This window comes from Canis lupus, chromosome X (assembly GCF_011100685.1).
Source record: "Canis lupus familiaris isolate Mischka breed German Shepherd chromosome X, alternate assembly UU_Cfam_GSD_1.0, whole genome shotgun sequence".
Lineage (NCBI taxonomy): Eukaryota > Metazoa > Chordata > Mammalia > Carnivora > Canidae > Canis > Canis lupus.
Window position 1 is genome coordinate 92,300,688 of NC_049260.1, and position 23,789 is coordinate 92,324,476.

At 42.3% G+C, this 23,789-nt stretch overlaps 1 protein-coding gene across 3 annotated transcripts; it reads right to left on the bottom strand.

Annotated features, from left to right (window-relative positions):
• Nucleotides 1-285: 285 nt before the first annotated feature.
• NKRF (NFKB repressing factor) lies at nucleotides 286-18,183 on the bottom strand. 3 transcript variants are annotated; one of them, XM_038588179.1, is made up of 3 exons: nucleotides 17,540-18,183; nucleotides 4,340-4,470; nucleotides 286-3,265 (listed from the first exon to the last, which is right to left on the bottom strand). In XM_038588179.1, the coding sequence occupies exons 1-3, from the start codon at nucleotides 17,803-17,805 to the stop codon at nucleotides 1,308-1,310; spliced, it is 2,355 nt and encodes a 784-aa protein (XP_038444107.1). In that variant the 5' UTR covers nucleotides 17,806-18,183; the 3' UTR covers nucleotides 286-1,307. The 3 variants fall into 3 exon arrangements, with proteins under 3 accessions (XP_038444107.1, XP_038444109.1, XP_038444108.1); XM_038588181.1 differs by lacking the exon at nucleotides 17,540-18,183 and adding an exon at nucleotides 17,282-17,316; XM_038588180.1 differs by lacking the exon at nucleotides 17,540-18,183 and adding an exon at nucleotides 17,155-17,240.
• Between the last annotated feature and the right edge of the window lie 5,606 nt (nucleotides 18,184-23,789).

The window sequence follows — 23,789 nt, forward strand, 5'->3', positions numbered from 1 at the left end:
AACTATCGATATTAATATTCACCTCTAAATACTAATCCTTGATCTATCTGAGATACAAAACCAAAATCATGTACAAGTACACAGCCTGAGATTTTGGCTGCAGCCAGCATGTTGGTCTATAGGAAAAACGTGATGGGTGACTGATTAGCTGTTCGGATCTCCTAAGTCATTATGTGCCTCCACATGTGCTCTGGTGTTGAAATATTTTGTGCAAACACCACTTCCCCTCTCCCAAGACCCAAAATGTCGCTACTAAGCTGCTGCCCAGAAATAAGCACACTGCCATTTTGATCAACGTCAGCTCCTTTTTATTCAGGAAGCATACACTAATTCTTTTTATACATTTTTTTTTACATTCCAGAAATAAGCGAAAATAGCAGTTTTAAATATGTTACAAAGTTGGCTTTTGGGGCTTAATAAGCTTTTTGAGAGAGGGACCAGCCAACTGACCTTTTTCATCAAAGCACCAATGTGTCTTCAGTCTTTTACCAAGCTCTGCCACAGCTGTGGCCGCCCTGATGTGCTGTACATCCACACCGCGTGAAAGCTATAACGGAGAGTTGCTGTGAGTCTCTCTGCAAGGCACCAAGAACAAACAGCTCCAGCTTCCTTTCTTCAGATTGAATCAAAGTTTTTGAAACTTTTCAACTGCTCTCTCAAGTAGTGCTCTCTCAGCATGAAGACTAGAATTTGTTAAAATTCATATATCACAAGATAACAGTAAATCACTTCCAATATTCTGGAAACCACATGATAGAAGTTATAAATAAATGAACACTAAAATTACTTTAAGAAAGTTTTACATCATTTAGTCGGTAAGGACATTTACACATACAGCACAACTTACTGTTAAACATTCTTTAACTGGCTTCACACAAAGATGAAAATAGTAATACAAAATGATCTGACATTTTCAGTAAGTCTGGAATTAAGACTGTAGTTTTATCGTAGTCAATATCAACTTTACATATTGTTGCAGATGGCTGTGCTATGCCCTTTAAAATGGGAATTTCTTCCTCGGGGTGAAATTCCATTTGGATATGTGTTCTTCCTTTGTACAAACTACTAAAATCTGAGGGACACAGCAATATCAAAGACACAAACAGTAACTGCACAATTTCATCTGCTGGATTAAGCTAATACAAGTGGACAGAATTCTTCAGGTTCCAATATCTAATAAAGCACTATATGAAATGAACAAGGTGAAACATCTTAAGAATGAATATACTCTGCAACCAGGACATGTGGCATTTCTTTAATTCATAAATCTGCCTCATTGGGCATTTACAAAATAAATCAGTAAGAGCTCAATTTGCCTGAGGCATCACAAGCTCATAATGCCCCACTTGGCCTTCCTGTTTGAGCTGATCTAGTAGGTCTTCCTTCCGTCTTTTTCTACCTACCACCAGGTACCTATCGTGGCCTACCCCATGCGACTTACTCTTAAGACCATACTTCTGGGCAATCTGGTGTATCTGCTTCCGCTCATCATTAGTCAGCTCTGTAGAGAAAGTCAAATCTGTGTGGCTCTCTGAGCGGGCATAGTTTCTGATGATCTGTTCAATATCTCTCTTGGCGATTTTATTTACCCTCTCTACATCGAGACCAAGCCCCTCCCGCTTATGCTGCTCTTTGACAGAGATTGGCTCCCGAATGCCCTCACCAGATTTACCTAAACCACCACCCGTCCAGCCCATCTTTCTCAGCAGCTGATTTCCTATGTTATCTTCTTTGATCTGTTGTTTGTAAGCTTCCTCTGCTGAGCGGCCCTGAATTTCATTTCTGGAAATTACATCTTCAATAGCTCCTTTCTTCAAATTGTTAATGACAGTGGGCTGGGTCTTTTTGAGGGTTTTCACAGCCTCCCCAGCAGCTTCATACTTGACTGTTTTCTTCACTCCGACTGCTTCTGCGATAACTTCACTCTCTAGGATCACCTTGCATTTCCATCGGAGGCCTGTCATTCTTTCATAGACATACTCAACTGTCATTCGGTTAAACTGAGCTGTGTCATTCAGCGTGCACACCGGATTTGAAGAATTCTCATAAACAACGAGATCCTTTATATCTTTCTTCTTTCCGGATCCCCTGGGTGAAGAGCCTGTTTGGCATTGTGAGCTTTTGACGGAAGGGTAAGTGGGTTGTGTTTTTTGAAGGATTTTCAACGCCTCATCAGCAGCTGCGTGTTTACTTGTTTTTTTGGTTCCATAACCTTCAGCTAAGCAGTGATCTTGCAGAAACACTCGGCAACGCCATGTGCGATTTGGCATCATCTCATATTTGTATTCAACTGACATTTTGTTGTATGAGGCAGAATTGTTAAGGATACCAATTGCGTCATTTGCATTTTCGGTCAGGACAAAATTGGTCCAGTGTTTGGCGGAAGCATTAAAAATTGGCTGCCCAGAAGCATCTTTAGCCAGCACCACCAGCTCTTCCGGTGGTTTCAGAGCTGGAGGAAATTCGTATGTAGGCATGCCAATCTGACACACCACAAGGTCCTCTCCGATCGTGTGCTTGAATTTCCGTCGGACAACTCTAACTTCAATACGTTTCTGCAAGAGTTTTACAGCTAGCTCAGTAGCTCGATCCCTGGACCCATTCTTGCTGCCAGCATAACCTGTGGTTAAGTAGATATTTTGGCATCTAACTTCACACGCGTAACCATCTGTTAGAAGTTTTTTATTTTTGGGGATGTCAGCAGGAGGGATTTCTTTTAAAGGAGCATATATATACTCAGGGTTTGTCTTACATGCCTGAATACACCGAGTTAACATATATGTATAATTAATCTTATCAGATCCAGAAGTCATCTCTGGATTAGAAAGATTCTTCCAGATAGTTGCTGTTAATTTTTCAATAAAATACTGCTTCTCAGCTACTACTGACTCAGGAAATGTCTGTGATGGTGAAGGCTCAGGAGCTGACTGAGAGTTTGCCTGCTGTGATGTGCTGCTTGGGGCAGGGTTCCCACTGTCAAAATACATGTTGGCTGTTACAGGCTGGTCTTTTGTGAAAATAAATCCTGATGAATCACAATACTGAGAATTCCCATCTTGTATACTGAAAGAGTCTTGAGTATAATCTTGGTAGATGTCTCTTGGCATGCTGGCAAAATGTGTTTGTTCATTTACCTCTTTTGTCTGAGGGCCATAAGGATCTTCCTGTCTTTCATCTTTTGAACTACTAGCTACAAAATGTACAGGCTCAAAACGAGGTCTCGCATGGAATTTGGAACCGGCTTGCTTTTTAGGAGGATTTTGACCTATAGAATGAGTGAAATTTACAATTCATTAAAAAGGGAATATTTAAAAAGAAGCAAACAGGAAAATAGTACCAACCATATTATTTGCAAGCTGCACTGTTGGTACAAGATATTTCCCATCACAAAAACTTCAGGTCATTAGGTGAAGGGACTCAAATATCAATGTAGGATTCCAGCATAAGAAGGGATGTTCCCTGTCCCACATGTAAGGGAAGAAACTCGACAAAAAACATGCCACTGAATCAAGTATGCAGGTCACCACCACACGTGACTGGCAGACGCTTCTGTATGTAATGAGTTAAAGCACAGGTGAAGTGTACTGAGAAAGAGGTTGTTCTAGTATCATCTCATACCACCCATGCTGGAAAGTGCCCTTCTTAAAAACTGCAAATGGACTAGATGGCTCTAATGCGAAAGAGATGATGGCCAGGGGCATTTATACAGCCTCTCTCTTTGTTTTCAGAGGTAAGTAACTTTGCATAGTCCTTTACATGGTTGTGACTAAAACTCAAATAAAAATTTAAAAAAATAATTATCAAAAGATCCCAAAGGTTTTCAACTTCAACATCTTAGTTCTGACCTATTCTGCACAAAAGGGTTGTTTGCTATATTTTATTTATAGAACAAATAGCAGCTGGAAACTAATGGTTTGTGGGGACTATCGAATTTAAAGCTATGGAAGACTCTCTGTTGAGGCCACACCAGACACTAGAGCTTCCTCCCTATAATGCTGCTCAGTAGAAAGCTGGTCCACCTTGGACGCATCCAAGAGGATTCAGTTACTTAGATGTTCAAATGATCAGAGTATAAGGTTGTTGTATTTAGAGGGAGGTTCCATGGCATGGACTTCAAGGATAGCATTATAGTGTGACTTCACTATTCCTAGTTTTCCATTCTATTTAGCACCCTCAAAAAAAAAAAACTGCACAGCACTAAAAGTTAGAACTCTTTTACATTTGTGTAACATCCAATGTTACCAATGTTATTTAAAATCATATATCACACTCATATCATTTTTTTTTTAAAAACATGTTTTCTCTTCAAATCCCACCTTCCAGAAACAAGTATACTCACCATCACATGTTGAGAGGTGACGTTTTTGGCCTTTGGAAGGTTTGGACAGCATCAGATCATATGACGGCATCTCCCCAATATCAATACCTTCAGCCATTTGGAGAATTTTTTCCATCAGGCGTGGGCTGTACCTATTTAAATTATATAATCTACAGTTAAAACAGGTAAGAATGCAGTTTTTATTTTTATTTATTTTTAAAGATTTTATTTATCCATGAGAGACAGAGACAGAGAGGCAGAGACACAGGCAGAGGGAGAAGCAGGCTCCATGTAGGGAGCCTGGCATGGGACTTGATCCCGGGTCTCCAGGATCACGCCCTGGGCTGAAGGCTGCAGCAATAAACCGCTGAGCCACCCGGCTGCCTCATGAATGCAGTTTTTAAAAAAGCTTCTAGATGAGCCAATCTTGTAATTGCTCCCACAGGACTTTATCAACAGAGTTATCTTGGCTATAAAACAGAAGAATTTGCCCTATAATACTTACCTATCAAATGAGTAGTTATGTTACTGTCATTAGAAGACATACAAACATAAAATAAAGAAATTTAAGTGAAGATCTTATCTTTAATTTGAATTAAAAGCATCCATATAAACTCAAGATTTTTCTATCAGATATGCATATTATATGCAAACAATTACATTTGTTTATTTACAAAAGTACTAAGAGTGTTAAGAGTGGCTGGGTTGTTAACAACCCAACTGTGGTCTCTATCATTTCCCACAAAAAGGAATCTGGGTCCTTAGAGAAATGGCTGATTCCAAGTCTGGGGCAGGAGATGTACAAGGTAAATCTGGGAGATATTTTTGCGTCTGGAAACAAGGAAGCTGTGAAAGATCTCATGGGTTGTGTCAAATGGACTCAGAAGCCAATCTGAACACACTCCTACTGGCCAAGCGAGCCAACTTGAGTAGCACTAAGAATAAGAACCTGCAGTAGATTCAGACACATCAAATATGTTGACAATCTATTGGTTTGTATTGATACTTACAAACTCATTATTGGTCACTTTTGGAAGATAGTAGGGAATCAAGTCATTATTCCAAAAACAGGTATTATTAAAGGAAGAAAGCAAGCATTTATCTGCCATGTTCCTGTACAAATTGTACATCAGAACTAAGAGTTGATGAGAAAAACCTCATTAGCATTCCATTAGCATTGGAGCTAACAAAGGAAGGAATGATAGACTACGGCCACATTGCAACCCATAATAAAATAAATAATCATCAATGGCTGCTAAACCTACTAAGTTATAACATCATTAACAAAGAGAAAAGTCAACTAACAGGATGCTGGTACTGCCAGGCTTAGTAGAATGCCTGGCTGTTGCATTTCAATCCAAGATGTATGGACTTATACAACTTTGATTGCAAAGGGATAAGAGGCACAATTTAGAAGACCGCATTTACTGGCAGTTATAGCGAGATGACCTGGCATCTGTGTGCCTGATAGGTTCACACTCTGACAAGTAGAAAGGAAGAAGAATCCATGAGTTTTTTTAAATACTTGATATTCTTTTACTTATTCATAGACTTCAGAAGCAAAGGGTTGGGTTAACCACATATCCCAGTTCATGGCATATTGCCAACACTGGGCCCCTTTTTCTTTTATTTGCTTCCTCACTCACTCATGAACATTTATATCCACTCCCCACTGCTGCCCATCTCCATTCTAATATGCTTAGTGTTCAACTTTGTGTACAGATATCCTTGTTATTTCATTGCATTTTAAAATTATTCTTGAGGTGTACAATGTGATATATTGATTCATGTATACGTCATGAAATGACCATTTCTATTGCATTTTTAATTTATATAAAATATCTCGTTATAGGAAAAAAATAAACCTACTAGGTTAAAAGTCGATGGGGAAGAGAGAAAGAGACCCCCATAAACATGTTCAAGGTACAAAAGCAACTCAATAGAGGAAGGACATCTTTTTCAACAAATGGTGGTGGAGTAAGTGGGCATCCGTCAGCAACAAATGAACAAAACCTCAAACTCAACCTCCACCTCACTTCTCATCCAAAAATTCATTCAAAATGTTATCATGGACCTAAATGGAAAATGTAAAACTATAAAATTTCTTTAAAAACACAGGAGAAAAACTTCAGGATCTAGGGCTAGGCCAACAGTTCTCATACTTGACACCAAAAGCGTGATCCATTAAAGGAAAAATGGATAAAATGGACTTTATGAAAATTAAAAACTTCTGCTCTCAAAAGCCCCTGTGAAGAGGACAAAAAGGCAAGTTGCAGACTGGGAGAGATATTTGCAAACCATACACCTGACAAAAAAAAAAAACACAAAACAAAAAGTAGTATGTCTCTCAAAATGCAACAGTAAAAAAATACATATATTAAAAGATGAACAGAACATTTAACCGAAGAGGACAAACATAATGCAAATTAGCACATGAAAAGATAGCCAACATCATTAACTACCAGAGAAATGTAATTTAAAACCACAACAAGATATCACTATGCACCCTTAGAATGGTTAAGGTAAAAAAGAGCAACTACATCAAATGCTGGCAAGGACACAAAGAAACTGGACCATTCATACACTGCTGGTGGAAATGGAAAATGGTATGGCTGCTCTGGATAACAACATGGAAGTGCCTTTTTTTATATGTTTTTTTTTTATTGGAGTTCGATTTGCCAACATATAGCATATCACCCAGTGCTCATCCCGTCAAGTGCCCGTCATCCAGTCACCCCATCCCATAGCCCACCTCCCCTTCCACTACCCCTTGTTCGTTTCCCAGAGTTAGGAGTCTCTCATGTTTTGTCTCCTTCTCTGATATTTACCACTCATTTTCTCTCCTTTCCCCCTTAATCCCTTTCACTATTTTTTATATTCCCAAAATGAATGAGACCATATAATGTTTGTCCTTTTCTGACTGACTGACTTCACTCAGCATAATACTCTCCAGGTCCATCCACGTCAAAGCCAATGGTGGGTATTCATCGTTTCTAAAGGCTGAGTAATATTCCATTGTATACATAAACCACATCTTCTTTATCCATTCATCTTTCGATGGACACCGAGGCTCCTTCCACAGTTGGGCTATTGTGGACATTGTTGTTATAAACATTGGGGTGCAGGTGTCTCGGTTTTTCACTGCATCTGTATCTTTGGGGTAAATCCCCAGTAATGCAATTGCTGGGTCGTAGGGCAGTTCTATTTTTAACTCTTTGATGAACCTCCACACAGTTTTCCAGAGTGGCTGTACCAGTTCACATGGAAGTGTCTTATAAATTAAACATGCAATCACCACATGATGTAAGAACTGCACTTTTTGGGCCATTTATCTCAGAGAAATAAAAACTTATGTTCACACGATAACCTGCACAGGAATGTTCATTGCAGTTTTATTTGTAATAGCCCAAAACTACAATCAGCTCAGAAGTCCTTTAACAGGGGTGCCTGGGTGGCTCAGTTGCTTAAGCGTCTGCCTTTGGCTCAGGTCATGATCCCAGAGTCCTGGGATCGAGCCCCGCATCGGGCTCCCTACTCTGGGGGGAGCCTGCTTCTCTCTCCTCTGCCTCTCCTTGCTTGCTCACTCTCTCGGTCAAATAAATAAATAAAATCTTAAAAAAATAAAAGGGTGTGTGAGGGATTCCTTGTAGTACTGGAAACTGTTCAATATCTTGACTGTGTAATAAATTGCATTCAGGGACACCAGGGTGGCTCAGTGGTTGAGCGTCTGCCTTTGGCTTTAGGTCATGATCCCGGGGTCCTGGGATCAAGTCCCGCATCAGGCTCCTGGCAAGGAGCCTGCTTCTCCCTCTGCCTATGTCTCTGCCTCTTTCTATCTCTCATGAATAAATAAAATCTTTAAAATAAAATAACTACATTCAACTAAATTCACACACACACACAAATACTAATAAAACTGAGAGACTAAAATAAAACTGGGAGACTGAATAAAATCAATGGATTGTTAACAATGTCATTATCCTGGTTTTGATATAACACAATAATTTTGCAAAATGTTATCATTGGGGCAACTGGGTCGAGTGCAGGGCATCTCTTTGTATTATTTCCTACAGCTGCATGTGAATCTACAATTCACTCAATAGAAATTTCAATTAAAAAAGTTGATGAGAACTTTATAATCTTACTATCACTGAAAAATGAGACAAGCAGACATGTGTCCCCTTATAGGATATGACAAGAAACACAAAGCACTATCTATAAAGTACTGTCTTTCAAATAATTGAACTTGAACCTAATCAAGCCCTTTACTCCCAGAAATATGTTAAACATCACCATAAAAACATAGCCAGCCAAATCTACAATGAAGGGAACACTATGTGACAATCCAATTTCTTCATCAAATAGACAGCATGAAAATAAAAGGATAGGGGAATGGGGTTACAGATTAAAGGAGACAGATCAACCAAATACAACGCATGGACCTGGTCTGGATCATGAATCAAACAAACCAACTGTATAAATACAAACGAGGGGAACCTGGCTGGCTCCATTGGTAGAGCATGTGACTCTTGATCTTGGGGTTGTTAAAGTTCGAACCCTTGTGTAAAAATAAAATTCAAAAAATACACTTTGGGGATGCCTGAGTGGCTCAGCGGTTGAGCGTCTGCCTTTGGCTCAGGGCGTGATCCTGGGATCCAGGATCAAATCCCACATCGGGCTCCCTGCATGGAGCCTGCTTCTTTCTCTGCCTATGTCTCTTCCTCTCTCTCTGTGTCTCTTATGAATAAATAAATAAAAAATCTTTAAAAAAAAAAAACACTTTGAAACAAATGGAGAGGGATGCCTAGGTGGCTCAGTGGTTAAATGTCTGCCTTTGGTTCAGGAAGTGATCCTGGAGTCCCGGGATCGAGTCCCACATCGGGGTCCCTGATTGGAGCCTGCTTCTCCCTGTGCCTATGTCTCTGCCTCTCTCTCTGTGTGTCTCTCATGAATAAAAAAATAAAATATTTTAAAAACTGAAACAAATGGAGAAAACTGAACATGGAGTAGGCATTAGATGATTTTAAGAAATTAATGTTAATTTTGTTGAGTGAAATAATGGTATTATGACTTTATTTTTTAAGTAGGCTCCATAGCTAACATGGAGCCCAACATGGGGCTTGAACTCATGACCCTGAGATCAAGAACTGAGCTCTGAGCGGAGATTAAGAGTCAGACATTTAACTAACTGAGCCACCCAAGCACCCCTATTATGATTCTATTTTTTAAAAATTCTTATCTGTGGGGCACCTGGGTGGTTCAGTCGGTTAAACGTCCGACTCCTAATTTTGGCTCAGATCATGGTCTCAGGGTTGTGAGATGGGAGCCCAGCAAAGGGCTCCACACCCAGTGGAGCTTGCTTAAGATTCTCTCTTCCTGTCCCTCTGCCCCTCCCCCTGGTAAAAATTTTTTTAAAAAATTTCTTATCTGGTACGGATACATACTAAAGTATTTGCAGGTCAGGAATGGTGTCAAGATTTTCTTTACTATACTCCAAACTATCTCCCACAAAAAAACGGGGCACAACAGAAGAAATGAGAAGGGCAGCATGACAGACCTTGATATTGCTGAAGTTGAGTGATGGGTACATGGAGGTCCAATAAACTCTTATTTTTATGTGTTTGATTTTTTCCATAATAGAAAGCTTCAAAACATATCATTTTCATTTTTAAAAATTCTATTTATTTATTCACGAGAGAGAGAGAGAGAGAGAGAGGCAGAGACACAGGCAGAGGGAGAAACAGGCTCCATGCAGGGAGCCTAATGCAGGACTTGATCCCAAGACCCCAGGCACGACCTGAGCTGAAGGTAGATACTCATTGAGCCACCCAGGTGCTCCAAACATATAATTTTTTAAAGATTTATTTATTTATTCATGATAGACGGGGGGGGGGGGGCAGAGACACAGGAGGAGGGAGAAGCAGGCTTCATGCAGGGAGTCCTACGCGGGACTCGATCCCGGGACTCCAGGATCGCGCCCTGGGCCAAAGGCAGGCGCCAAACTGCTGAACCACCCAGGGATCCCGAAACATATAATTTTTAAAAGGGCTCCTTATAAAGTAGATTGGCTGCTTGACAGAATATCATATAACTGCAGAGAAACAAACATACAAGCTCCAGTGAAGTTTTTGTTATCATGGGGACCTACTCACCCTTCCTACCTTGAGAGCTTTTCCTGGCCTATAACCAAAGAAAAGAGACTACTGGTGGCATTTGGGAAGAATGTTCTGAATGTGAAAAACTATCACACCTTTACATGAATAGGTTCTGAACTTGAAGGAAACATTTTCCACATTTGGCACAACTGGTTCCACACCCATCGGACATCTTTCCTTGCAAAGCAGAGAAGTCAAGACATGGTGGCCTTCACTGACAGATTAGATTAGCATGAGCTAGCTCAGTTGTAACCTGCACTTCCCACGGATAATTGCTCATATTGCGGCTGCTAACATCAGCTTTTAAATGCCAAGAGTAACTTTATTTTCATTTATTCTTTTTTTAAGATTTTATTTATTTATTCATGAGAGACAGAGAGAGAGAGAGGCAGGCAGAGACACAGGTTCCATGCAGGGATCCTGATGTGGGACTCGATCCGGGGACCATGGGATCACGCCCTGAGCCGAAGGCAGATGCTCAACTGCTGAGCCACCCAGGTGCCCCTATTTTCATTTATTCTTATCTAAACATCAGAAAGTATAGCCTTGGGGCAGCCCGGGTGGCTCAGCGGTTTAGCGCCTCCCTTCAGCCCAGGGTGTGATCCTGGAGTCCGGGATCGAGTCCCATGTCGGGCTCCCTGCATGGAGCCTGCTTCTCCCTCTGCCTGTGTCTCTGCCTCTCTCTCTCTGTCACTCATGAATAAATAAATTAAAAAAAAAAAAAGAAAGTATAGCCTTAAAAAAAGAAGGTGGGGATCCCTGGGTGGCTCAGCAGTTTGGCGCCTGCCTTTGGCCCAGGGCGTGATCCTGGAGACCCGGGATCAGGTCCCATGTCGGGCTCCCTGCTTGGAGCCTGCTTCTCCCTCTGTGTGTGTCTCTCATGAATGAATAAATAAAATCTTTTTTAAAAAAAGAAAGTAAAACCTAAAACATTATACTTTCTATATATCACTTCCATTCAGATTTGGGAGTCCAATCTCTAAGGTATAGAATGAAAACAAAAGATTATGACAATAAAAGTCTATGCATCTTAACCTGGTAATGCCAATTTTTCTACTTGAATTGGTACTACACTCAAGCCACTCACCTTGAGTTCCAGTCAAAATTGTCCAGACTTCAATTCCAGCCTGATTCCAAATATGGCATACAACTGTAAATGGCATGTATGTCATACATAGAAGCGTGCATGAATGATGCATTTGGGGCTCATTCCATTCACTTTTCTCTCCAGTTTCTTCCAGCATCAGTGATGATTATACCTACTTACTCTTCCCTATTCATTACATCTGCCACAAAATTCAACATCACCCATGGGCTATAAAAATAAACCTTTGCGTAGGTTGTGAACACAGTCAGCTTCTCAGTCCTTTATTAGGAAGTCATAATACTGAGGAAACCCAACCAGCTCAAACAATAATGGAAAAGACTCTATAGTACCTAACTATTGACTATTCAGAGAACAATGTAAATATTAATCTAGAATCTTTAATAAGACCATTAGGATTTCATTCTCTCCTCTAAAATTCTTCAGAGAATAGCTATCCAAGAATAAAGAAGTGGTTCCACAAATTTTATATAAGCCAAGCCAGTAAAGCTTTTATTACTGTTTTCCATTATATATTTTTTGTAGATTTTATCTTTAAAAGATTTATTTAATGGGGACACCTGGGTGGCTCAGTCAGTTAAGCATCTGCCTTCAGTTCAAGTTATGATCTTGGAGTCCCAGGATCAAGCCCTGCATCAGGCTCCCTGCTCAGTGGGCAGTCTGCTTCTCCTTCTCTTTCTGTCCCTCCCACCACTCATGCGCTCTCTTGCTCTCTTTGAAATAAAGAAATAAAATATTTTTAAAAATAAAAATAAAAGCAGCCTCTACATGTGGGGGAAAAAAAGATTTATCTATTTGAAAAAGAGAGAGAGAGAGAGAGAGAACGAGAACACGAGCAGGTGGAGATGAGGGAGAGGGAGAGGGAAAGAAAATCCCAGGCAGACTCTGTGCTGAGCACGGAGCCTGATGCGGGGCTTGATCTTATGACCCTGAGGTCAGGACCTGACCAAAATCAAGAGTCAGATGCTCAACCAACTGCGCCACCCATGCTCATCTAAAGGTGTTACTTTAAAATCTATAGGACACCTGGGTAGTGCAGTTGGTTAAGCATCTGCCTTCAGCTCAGGTCATGATCCTGGGGTCCTGGGATTGAGCCCTGCATTGGGCTCCCTGTTCAGCAGGGAACTTGCTTCTCCTTCTCCTGCTCCCCCTGCTTGTGCTGTCAAGTAAATAAATAAAATCTTTAAAAAAAAGATAAAACCTACTATGAGGGGCACCTGGGTGGCACAGACAGTTAAGTGCCTGGCTCTTGATTTCAGCTCAGGTCCTGATCTCAGGGTTCTGAGATTGAGCCCCGCCTTGGGGCTCTGCGCTGAGTCTGCTTGAGATTCTCTCTTGCTCTCTCTCTCAAATAAACAAATAAATCTTTTAAAAAAGTAACATCTTTACTCCAGAAATTTTAGAGAACCCACCAAGAAAAGCACCTAGAAACCCAACCACTGATAACTTCATTAAAATTTTGGAGTTTACTTTTTATTCCTTGTTCTATGCTTTCCATTCCACCTCCCCCAAAAAACTCCTATGAGATCACCTATGTTGATTTGCAATCTGGCAGGATAGGGAGTTGTTCTTAATTTACTGTATAAGTTTTGTTCTATGCCATTACCACATGAGTTTTAATGGCTACACAGTATTTTACCTTATGGACAGACCATGATCCAATTTATCATTAAGGCAAATCTAATACAGTAATTTTACAATGCATGCATATTATATATTTAAGTTTAATTTACCCATTTGATCATAAATGCTTAAAAAACAAAATCAAAAAGCCTCAGCAGGTCTTTAGGGTTTTTAAAGATAGCTTATTATGTACTAAGCTTTTAAATCAGGATGTATTAAGCTTTTAAATCAGGATGCTATTCAACCGTCCCACCAAGCCTGACATACATAAAGATGATTTATAATGGACAAAGACATGTGACTTCATGAATCTTACATTCTTGAAAAAAGATAGGCACATACTTATGATCTACAAGGCACCTGTAATTTAACAAATATCTAGCAATGCTTCCAAAATTAAAAAAAAAATTTATTAAACTGCTCTCCTGGGTCCAAAAAAACGCTGAGGTTTGAAAACTAAACAAATCTAGATTTCCAAGTATAAATTTATTTATTTAAAACTATCAATAAGATTCTTAACATCATAAGTGAATAACACACAACCAGATAATTGATAAATCTTTTGAAAGCTCTCACACTTCTTTAGCTGGTGACTGATGCACACTACCTATGTGCAAAGTTAGTTTCACAACACGAACTCAACTGGCACCTACCTTACAAAAACCAGTCTCACAGCAACAAGGAAGAGACCATCAAGGCGGCAAACCTGGTTTCATTTTAAAATATAGATACACTATCTACAGTTTTTTTTTTAATTTTTATTTATTTATGATAGGCACACAGTGAGAGAGAGAGGCAGAGACATAGGCAGAGGGAGAAGCAGGCTCCATGCACCGGGAACCTGACGTGGGATTCGATCCTGGGTCTCCAGGATCGCGCCCTGGGCCAAAGGCAGGCGCTAAACCGCTGCGCCACCCAGGGATCCCTATCTACAGTTTTTAAGTAAAAATCATACAGTTCCATGGGACACCTGGGTGGCTCAGCGGTTGAGCTTCTGCCTTCGGCCCAGGGCCTGATCCCAGAATCCTGGTATCGAGTCCCACATCGGGCTTCCTGCATGGAGCCTGATTCTCTCTCTGCCTATGTCTCTGCCTCTCTCTGTGTGTCTCTCATGATTAAATAAGTAAAATCTTTAAAAAATTTGTACAATTCCCCAGCGTCCATATGAACAATTATGTAAGTGCTACAGATGCAATTGATTAGAAGACCGCACTAACTTTGTTTCAGAGGTAGAGTTTAGTGACTCATCAGTTGCATATAACACTCAGTGCTCATTACATCAAGGGCCCTCCTTAATGGCCATCACCCCGTTATCCCACTCCCTCACCCACCCGCACTAACCTTTCATTGGCCACAAGATATATCTTAGAAATTGCTAGCAAAAGAAATTCTTTTGACAGTTGTTTACTTTTATGAAACAGACAAAATAGTGAAGAGAAATAACTTCAGTTATTTGAGCTTCCTAGTTGCCTGGGCCTATGAGGGAAAAATGATCAAAAAGCAGATTGGAAAACACTGCAAATCAGTGGTTCTTGTGGTATAATCAATGGACCAGCATCTCCTAATCATCAGTATCACCAGGGAACTTGTTAGAAATGCAAACTCAGGGGTCCTACCTCAGACCTACTGAATCAGAAAGCCTGCGGTGGGGCTCCACAGTCTGTGCTTAACAAGCCTAATGGTTGATTCTGATGCTTAAGTTTGAGAACCACTGTTACAGAACTGAGATATTTGAGCTTGTTACATTTGTTACATGCAAATCGCCACTATTACCAAAGGAATGAAACAGTTTGCCTCCCTGTACATGTTGAGCTCCCCCTGGCTTGGTCTTATGATCAAGGAGTTTCCAAAGATATCCTTGACCTAAGAGTTCAGCCCCCACTAAAAAGAACACAAAAAGCCCTTCATTGGGGAAAAAAAGTGCTACTATTTACAACCTGTTCCAAAAATCAAGGGATGAACAACGAATTAACAATTTAAATTTAGAATGGGCTGTTGCACATGTATTCTGCAGTTCCCTTGAGAGAACAGTCTTCTGTCCCGGAAGAACAGACCAGAATATGAGCTGTGCCAACATCAACTTTAAGAAGTACTGGAAAATAGACTCTACCCACCTGAAGCTGACAGCTAACATAAAGTCTGACTAAGGTGGAAAGCTGCACTTGGTCCCTAGCTTCCAAGATTCTTTATTGCCCTTTCCCTTTCTCCTGTAACTATTATCAGATATAATGCAAACATTATTCTTCAGTAAAGCTATTTGATAATGTTGTGGCAATTCTTGCAGTGACAGAGCTGACTTAACTAAAATGTTACATGATATAATAATGTGTGCATGTGTGTGTATATTCATCATGTTACACACACACACTCTACACACAGATGTGCTTGGGTGAGTGCATATGCACACAAAATGTCCTGGATGCTTGAGCTTTTAACACCAACTATCTTTGGCCTGCTTTGTATTGCTTAATGCCCTAGTTTATGTAAAGGGCTGTTGTTCTTGGAATGAAATCCTGAGATAATAATGATGTGTCTTGTGTCAGTTACTTCCTTTCACTCCTGGTCCATCCTTCCCAAATATAGCAGTGGTGTCTCAGTGGAAAGGGCATCAGAGGACCTGAGTTCTAGCCCCGACTGTAGGATCTTGGAAAAGTCACTTAACTTCTTAACCTCCATTGATTTAGCTGTAAAAATGAGATACCATCTAATTCCCAAGATTGTCGTATTACGAGAGATACATAAATTAAAATATTTTATACATTATAAAGCTATATTCATCTGTTACCCCACACATATTTATTGAGTGGCCACTGTGTAGAAGACACTCTTCTGGGCCCTGAGGATAAAGGTGTGAACAAGACAGCAAAAACCTCTTCCCCAAAGGAGCTTAGACTCTTGTGAGAAGATTTATTATTAATACAATAGATAGTTCCCACATGTAAAAATTTTTTCAGGATTCAAATTTCCCTTGGCCTTCTGTGATATCACGGAGATGTATGATTATAGGATAAGGATACTTTTTTAACTGCAAAAACAATATTGTTAAGTGAAGGTCAATTAGATTTATCTGAATTGATTACTAACTGAGGCTTCCCCATTGTAACCAGTTCCTCCAGTGAAATCATCATTGTCTCTGGAGGCAGAAATTATACTAACCTAGAGAATATAGGAAAAAATAAACTTTGGTGATTAGAGCAGAATAAAGTATACACTGGATACTATGTTTAACAATTACAGGTAGAAGTAGACAATTCTATTTTTCTGAATCTGTTATGGTCATTCTTAGAACTGAATTGGCTGAATTTGATCTGATCATTTTCCAGAATTTCTCATCCTTCCTAATAAAAAATTCACGGTGAGGCAGGAGTGTCCAACAAAAGAAGCCTCTCAGTCTATCAAAGGAATGATTAGTCTAGGACTGATTTGGGGGTGCTACTTGGACAGAAGTCCAAGTAGCCTGTTTAAAAAAATGCGTTGGAACCATACTGCAGTCTCCATTGAATGCAAAGAGCTCTCAAAGAGGCCTGTTCAGAACGCGCACCAGGATCTAGGGAAGGGGGGAGGGAACGAACACAGACACACAGACACACACACACAGACACAGAGACAAACACACCTAAAACCTCACCCAGAGACCAAATATTAATCCTCCAGATCACATTTAAGGTGAAAGGAGGGCAATCCATTTTTAGAGTAAGATATATCCATCTCTTTGTTTGCGTCCAGGCACATTATGCGCAAATCTACAAGCGAGGCGGACCCTGCAGCTGAGAGACCTCATACAAACCGCCTCCCCAGGAGAAGACAGAAAAACCCCGCCGCCCGGGAGCTGGTGCTGTTTTATTTAATGGGGATAGAAAGAGGGAGTGGTCAGGAGGAGATCAGCAAGGTTCCCCTCGTCCACCGCCCTCCCCCCACCCCCCGCAGCCCGCGCAGACCCTCGAAGCCCGTACTGTCGAATATCTCTGCGGATACCGCATCCTTGGAAGGTCCTACGCAGGTCCGAGATTCTGCTATTCGTCATTTCCCACGCCCTCCAAAACCAGCGCCACAATGACCACCCCTCAACAATCCTCTTACAGGTGCTGCTTTATCTCCATCCCTGCTCCTAGAGGAGCTGCTCCCGTGATCCCCGCACCCTTCTTCTGGCTGTTATGTCATATCCTCTACCTCGCTTGGCTGATCGCCCCAAACCAACACTGAACCCTCTGGTGTCCTCCAGCACCTCCAAATCTCTAGCCTCTAACCCCTCGTCCGTATCCTGCCCCCGTCTCTATCCCGACCCCCATCATCGAACCCCTTACCCCGTCCCTAACCGGACCCTCACACCTTCCTCACCTGCAGCCCAGGAAAACGTGGTTGGTCCAGGCGGCGGAGAGCGCGAGGAGCTGGTCCAGGGCAGCCCCGGGATAGCTGTGCAGGTGCCGACAGATGAAGCTGCGCCGCAGAGCCCACTGCCAGTCACTTTCGTGGCTATAGCGCCACTGCTCCAGCACTGGCTCGGGCGGGGGCGGCGGGAGGGGCGGCAACGGCGGCGGCGGGAGGGGGGGCAGCGGCGGCGGCGACAGGAAGTCGCCCCCCAACAGCAGACGTCCGCCAGCCATCTTCTCCGCCCCCAAGCAGGGACCCCAAGGAAGAAGCCGGCTACCCACCAGGAGCGAGCGGGAACGGGGGTCGGTGGGAGGGGCCGGGTGAGGAGGGGCGCTCCTAGGCGCGAAGACCAACTCTCAGGGGACTGGAGTGTGTGCGGGGGGGGGGGGGGCGACCGTTAAAAGGAAAAGGCGAGCACGAGCTCACGTCCCGACGCCGGGGCTCACGCCGGCAGCACTCCTCCAACTCGTGGAGGCGCAGGAGAGCGCCCGCCGCAGTCACACGCGCGCCGGGGAGGCCAGGCCCGGCCCGGTGCTCCGCACTTCCAGCGACCCGCAGACCCACACACTGCGCGGCGACCGGGGGAGCCACCAGCACGCGCTGCTCCCCCTCCTCTAAGCTCTAGCCTACCTACCCGCGTGCCGCCCCGAGGTTGTGAGGCCAGTGCGCGTGCGCCGCGGCTGTTCCCTAACTTCGAAATTCCGTCGCCAAATCTCGCGCGAGGTAGATTTTCCCCTCCTGTGACGACTAACGGCCTTTGACGCACTACGGTGACAAGCGGAGGGCGGGGACTTTGGGAAGGGAATTTTGGAAGGTTCTCTAAGGTTCGGGAACAGGATTCCGTGAAATCCCTGGAAGGCGACCTCGGATGATTGTTGGCCCAACAGCTCGCCTGGCGCTTTTGCTGGGGTTTGAGCCGTGGGACAGTAGGACCGTGCCTTTTGGCGGGGGATGGGGGAGGGGTGGACACTTCGGTTTAGATTTTACACTTTTAAAAAAATGTCAGCTCCCTGAGGGGCTTTTTCTTCATAGTCCAGCTTAAAAACCTCTGCATCGTGAGCCATTAGCTTTGCATTTTATTGTGAAAACATAGGGAATATGTGACACTTGCAAAGAAAATCATCCACAGCGCCACTTCTCCAGTCAGCCACTTGCATCATCCATATGCCATTCCAATTGCTGGCAAATACAGGCACCATGTTTACACAGATCGGATCGCAACTGCAAATAATTCTGTGTGTCATGTATCAATTTAAAACGTGCAAAATATTACGAAACACAAAAAGAGCTCAAAGTAGAAAGTTAAAAGCTGCACAGCAGCAAATGGCTAAATCACTCTGTCGTCACACGGATCACTCCACCTGTGGGTCTGCTCCAGGCAGCTTCCTCAGTCTGTGTCTGCGCCAACCTGCGATAGTCAAGTAATCAACAAATGTCTCTCAGCTGGGATTTACACAGCACCTCCTGTACGCTCAATACAGTAGAAATACAAAGGAAAAAGAAACAGGGGGATCCCTGGGTGGCGCAGCGGTTTGGCGCCTGCCTTTGGCCCAGGGCGTGATCCTGGAGACCCGGGATCGAATCCCACATCGGGCTCCCGGTGCATGGAGCCTGCTTCTCCCTCTGCCTGTGCCTCTGCCTCTCTCTCTCTCTGTAACTATCATGAATAAATAAAAATTAAAAAAAAAAAAAGAAACAGGGTTTTCTCTGTTGTCCTAGAACTGATTACAGTCTTGGGAGGGAGAAAATAGTCTTGCATCAAACTCACCGTACCACTGGCAGCAGGACCATTGGATGAGGTGGCTTTGACTCACTGCACTCTTTAACTCTTTAAATGACATACTTCTCATTATATGACACGTCTTATGTGTAGGGGTATATTGGACTAAGAAGAGCAGAAGATATCAGCAGTTTTCACACTGTTTCATAATGATTTTATTTCTGTCTGTCCCATTATGCAGAGTGTGCTTTGTCTTTGACCCAATGGTAAGCATTCATGTTTATTGAAGTAATGGCTGTCTTTAAACCATCAAATCAGAGAACATACTAGGAAGGAAGCTTTGAAATCATACATTCAAGTCACCCTTGTATGAGTGAGAAAAATAAGGCCAGAGAGGTGAATTGACTTGCTGTAGGCTGTACAGATTGTTCCCGGCAAAGCTGAGATCAGAATCTCTGTCACCTGACTCCTTTATCCGGTGTTTCCCCAGACATTTGCCACTGCATTGCCCTGGGTTGTTTCTTCTTCTCCTTCTCCTCCTCTTTCTCCTTCACAGCATGTATCAACTTTTTAAATTTATTTTTTAAAGTTTGACTGTTCCCACCCCCCAGGAATGTTAGCTCTATGAGAACAAGAAACTCATCCATCTTGCTTTTAGCACCTACACCTGGCTCCTGTAGACACTCCAGAGATATTTGTTGAATTAAATGAATCATTGAATGAATGAATGAATGAATGAATGAAGGTTCTTTCCATTGTTCCAATCTTGAGAAATTCATTTTCTTGGAGCCTACATTTTAAGCCGATTTGTTATTTCACAGCTGGATTAATTTCTGCCTTAACTGCCAACTTTGATCAAAATCAGCATTGTAAAAAAAAAAATCAGCATTGTATTCAATATCCTAGAAAAATATTTGAAAAAATAAAAACGACTTCCTCTCAGCTTGGATTAAAACTTTTCCATCATATAGCAACAAATTATTGTAATCTGAGTTTTGAACTTGGATTACAAAATGAGAGGCAGTGAAACTGATATTAGAGGCCATTTGCGGGCAGCCCGGGTGGCTCAGCAGTTTAGTGCTGCCTTCAGCCCAGGGCATGATCCTGGAGTCCCAGGATCGAGTTCCACGTCGGGCTCCCTGCATGGAGCCTGCTTCTCCCTCTGCCTGTGTCTTTGCCTCTCTCTCTCTCTCTCTCTCTGTCGCTCATTAATAAATAAAATCTTCAAAAAAAAAAAAAGAGGCCATTTGCTTTGGGACAGCCATAACTGGATTCCATTTGTAACTCCACTGTGAAAAAAACAGTTCCATCCTCTGGAAAACGGAACAAAAATTTGCATGACTCTCCATGACCTTCTTTCCCTGACAATCCTTCATTTTTTAAAAAGATTTATTCATCTATTCGTGAGAGACACAGAGAGAGAGAACCAGAGTCACAGGCAGAAGGAGAAGCTCACTCCCCACAGAGAGCCCAATGTGGGACCAGATCTGGACGCCCAACCACTGAGCCACCCAGGTGTCCCCCTGGTAATCCTTATAATCAAAAAAAATCCTTCAGCCAACCTATGTTCAGCCCATTCCCTTCTCACAAGCCACAGAGATTTCCTTAGTGAGCAGGAGCTGAGATCTCTAAACAGAAGTAAATTATTTGAATAATGGTTGAAGAGAAGTGTAGGAGGGAGCCATCACAATTCTAAAATGATACAGAAACTTCCTGAAATCACCCATCCTCCTCTCCTTCATCATCTTTCTCTGCTCCAACACAGGCTCTTGCCACTGTCTTTACACTACACACACTAACAGCTCTGAGCTTCCCTCCCTACCCTTTCCTATGGAGGAATCAGTGACTGATTAAAGGACAAAGGACAGAGACGTAGAGCCTGGCCCCACCCCCCATACGTTATCCCAGAAATTAGATCACCAAAAGTTCTTGACCAGAGTAGTCTGCGCTACAATATCTTCTTGAGGAATGTTTCGTAGCAGATTAAAAGCAATAGCTGGAGCTCCCACTGGCCAAATCTTGGTAATTTGAGCATCAAAATTATTAAGGACAGCAATGAACTATTGAAAAAAATGGGAAGCCATAAATCCACAGTGTACTAAGCAGATGAAGAAGTAATGTGGGAGAAGGGAGGGCCTTGGCTTACAATCGAACACTATGTGCTGACTGATAAATATGAAGGGAGTGCTGGAGTTGGAAAATCATCATTTTGTAGATGGATTCAGGCAAGAATTATCAATAGATGCTAAATCTCAGGGGAAATTTTTGACGAGGAGTAGGATATCTGCATGGACTTATAGTTTCTCCCCACAAATTGTTTATTAGTAGCAAAGAAGGGGGAAAAACCCAATAATTATATAGTTGAGAAATTGGGCAACAACTTGACTCAAAATGAGAACAATGTATTTTTTAAAGATTTTATTTATTCATGAGAGACACACACAGAGGCAGAGACACAGGCAGAGGGAGAAGCAGGCTCCATGCAGGGAGCCCGATGTGGGACTCAATCCCAGGACCCCGGGATCATGCCCTGAGCCGAAGGCAGATGCTCAACAGCTGAACTACCCAGGTGTCCCGAGAACAATCTATTTTTAGATTGGGATTTTTAAAATATCAATGTCATGAGGTGCCTGGCTTGCTTAGTTGGTTAAGTGAATCATTCTTGATTTCATCTCAGGTCATGATCTCTGGGTTGTAAGAGCGAGACCTGTGTTGGGCTCCACACTGGGCATGGAGCCTGCTTAAGATTCTCTTTCCCTCTGCTCCCTCTCCTGCACATGCATACATTGATAATATATATCAATGTCAAAACAGACAAAGGAAGAGTCTAGATTAAAGGAGCATAGATAGGACACAATGGGTGATCCTAGACTAAATCCTATATGGCAAGAAAAAAATGCTATAAAGCATGTTATTCAATAGATACAGGTGTTGTAAAAATGTTAAATTTACTGAACTTGATAACTGTGATTATATAAGAGAACATCCTTATTTTTTTTTATTGGAGTTCAATTTGCCAACATATAGCATAACACCCAGTGCTCATCCCATCAAGTGCCCCCCTCAGTGCCCGTCACCCAGTCTTTATTATTAGGAAATGCCCACAAATATTTACGGGAAAAGAGCCATGATACATGTAAATTACCTTCAAATAGTTCAGAAAAAAAATGTATAGCTATCCATAGATCTATATCTGTATACACAGAGCACCCAATGATAAAGCAAACGAGGCAAATTGTTATCAACTGGTGAATCTGAGTCAAGAGTATGTGGATATACTTTATAGTATTCTCATAACTCAATTCCAAAATTAAATGTTTGAAAAGTGCAATAGGAGCAGCCTGGGTGGCTCAGCAGTTTAGCGCCACCTTTAGCCCAGGGCCTGATCCTGGAGAGCCGGGATCGAGTCCCATGTCGGGCTCCCTGTATGCAGCCTGCTTCTCCCTCTGCCTGTGTCTCTGCCTCTCTCTCTGTCTCTCATGAATAAATAAATAAAATCTTTTAAAAAAATGAAAAGTGCAATAGTTGGGCACCTGAGCGGCTCAGTGGTTGAGCATCTGCCTTTGACTCAGAACGTGATCCCAGGGTCCTAGGATTGAGTCCCACATCGGGCTACCTGCAAGGAGTCTGCTTCTCCTTCTCTCAATATCTCTGCGTCTCTCTGTGTCTCTCATGAATATATAAAAATCTTTTTTTTTAAGTGTAATAGCTCCCTACACTGCTAAAGAATCTCAATCTAGCTACCTCTTAATTACATGTTGTTGTGTATTGGCTCTTGACTGGGCTTTCTGACAGGCTATAAATGATGTTCCTACCCATAGGAAGCTTACCATCTCTTGAGAAGGGAGGTCTCTCAAACAGGAGGCAGAAAAGATGATAAAAGTTCAACTAGAAAGTATGAAAATGGGGATCCCTGGGTGGTGCAGCGGTTTGGCGCCTGCCTTTGGCCCAGGGCGCGATCCTGGAGACCTGGGATCGAATCCCACGTTGGGCTCCCGGTGCATGGAGCCTGCTTCTCCCTCTGCCTATGTCTCTGCCTCTCTCTTTCTCTGTGACTATCACAAATAAATAAAAATAAAAAAAAGAAAGAAAGTATGAAAATGGAGAAGAGATCAGGGTATTTGGATGGGATCAAGAAAGACTTCAAGGAGAAAGAGGGGCCTGGGCCTCAAAAGCAGGATTTCAATCAGTAGAGGATATTTCAGACAAAGTTAACCAATAGTTCATGTAACTCCAGGAGAGGCATGTGCAGGCTGATGAGCTGGAATGTTGACTGGATATTAGGAAGGATTGAAAAATAGGGCTGAGTAGATAAGATGTGGCTAGTCTGTAAGTCCCTCAAGAGCAGTGTCTAACTAGATCTCATGCAACAATACACTCCATGGCATGGGGCACAGGGCCAAACCCACCGGGAAGTGTTCAATATATCCTTATTATTGGATTGAGGATGAGTAATTTAAGCCCCAAACCAAGATAAGGTGCTTGGCCCCAGGTCTA

Excerpts from the sequence above, each read along its gene's own strand:
- NKRF (XM_038588179.1), bottom strand. The coding sequence starts at position 17,805 with ATGGCTGGCGGACGTCTGCTGTTGGGGGGCGACTTCCTGTCGCCGCCG. Across the intron at positions 4,471-17,539 it reads CACGTTTTCCTGGGCTGCAG|GTACAGCCCACGCCTGATGG; the intron begins GTGAGGAAGGTG and ends TAATTTAAATAG. Across the intron at positions 3,266-4,339 it reads TCACCTCTCAACATGTGATG|GTCAAAATCCTCCTAAAAAG; the intron begins GTGAGTATACTT and ends CTCATTCTATAG.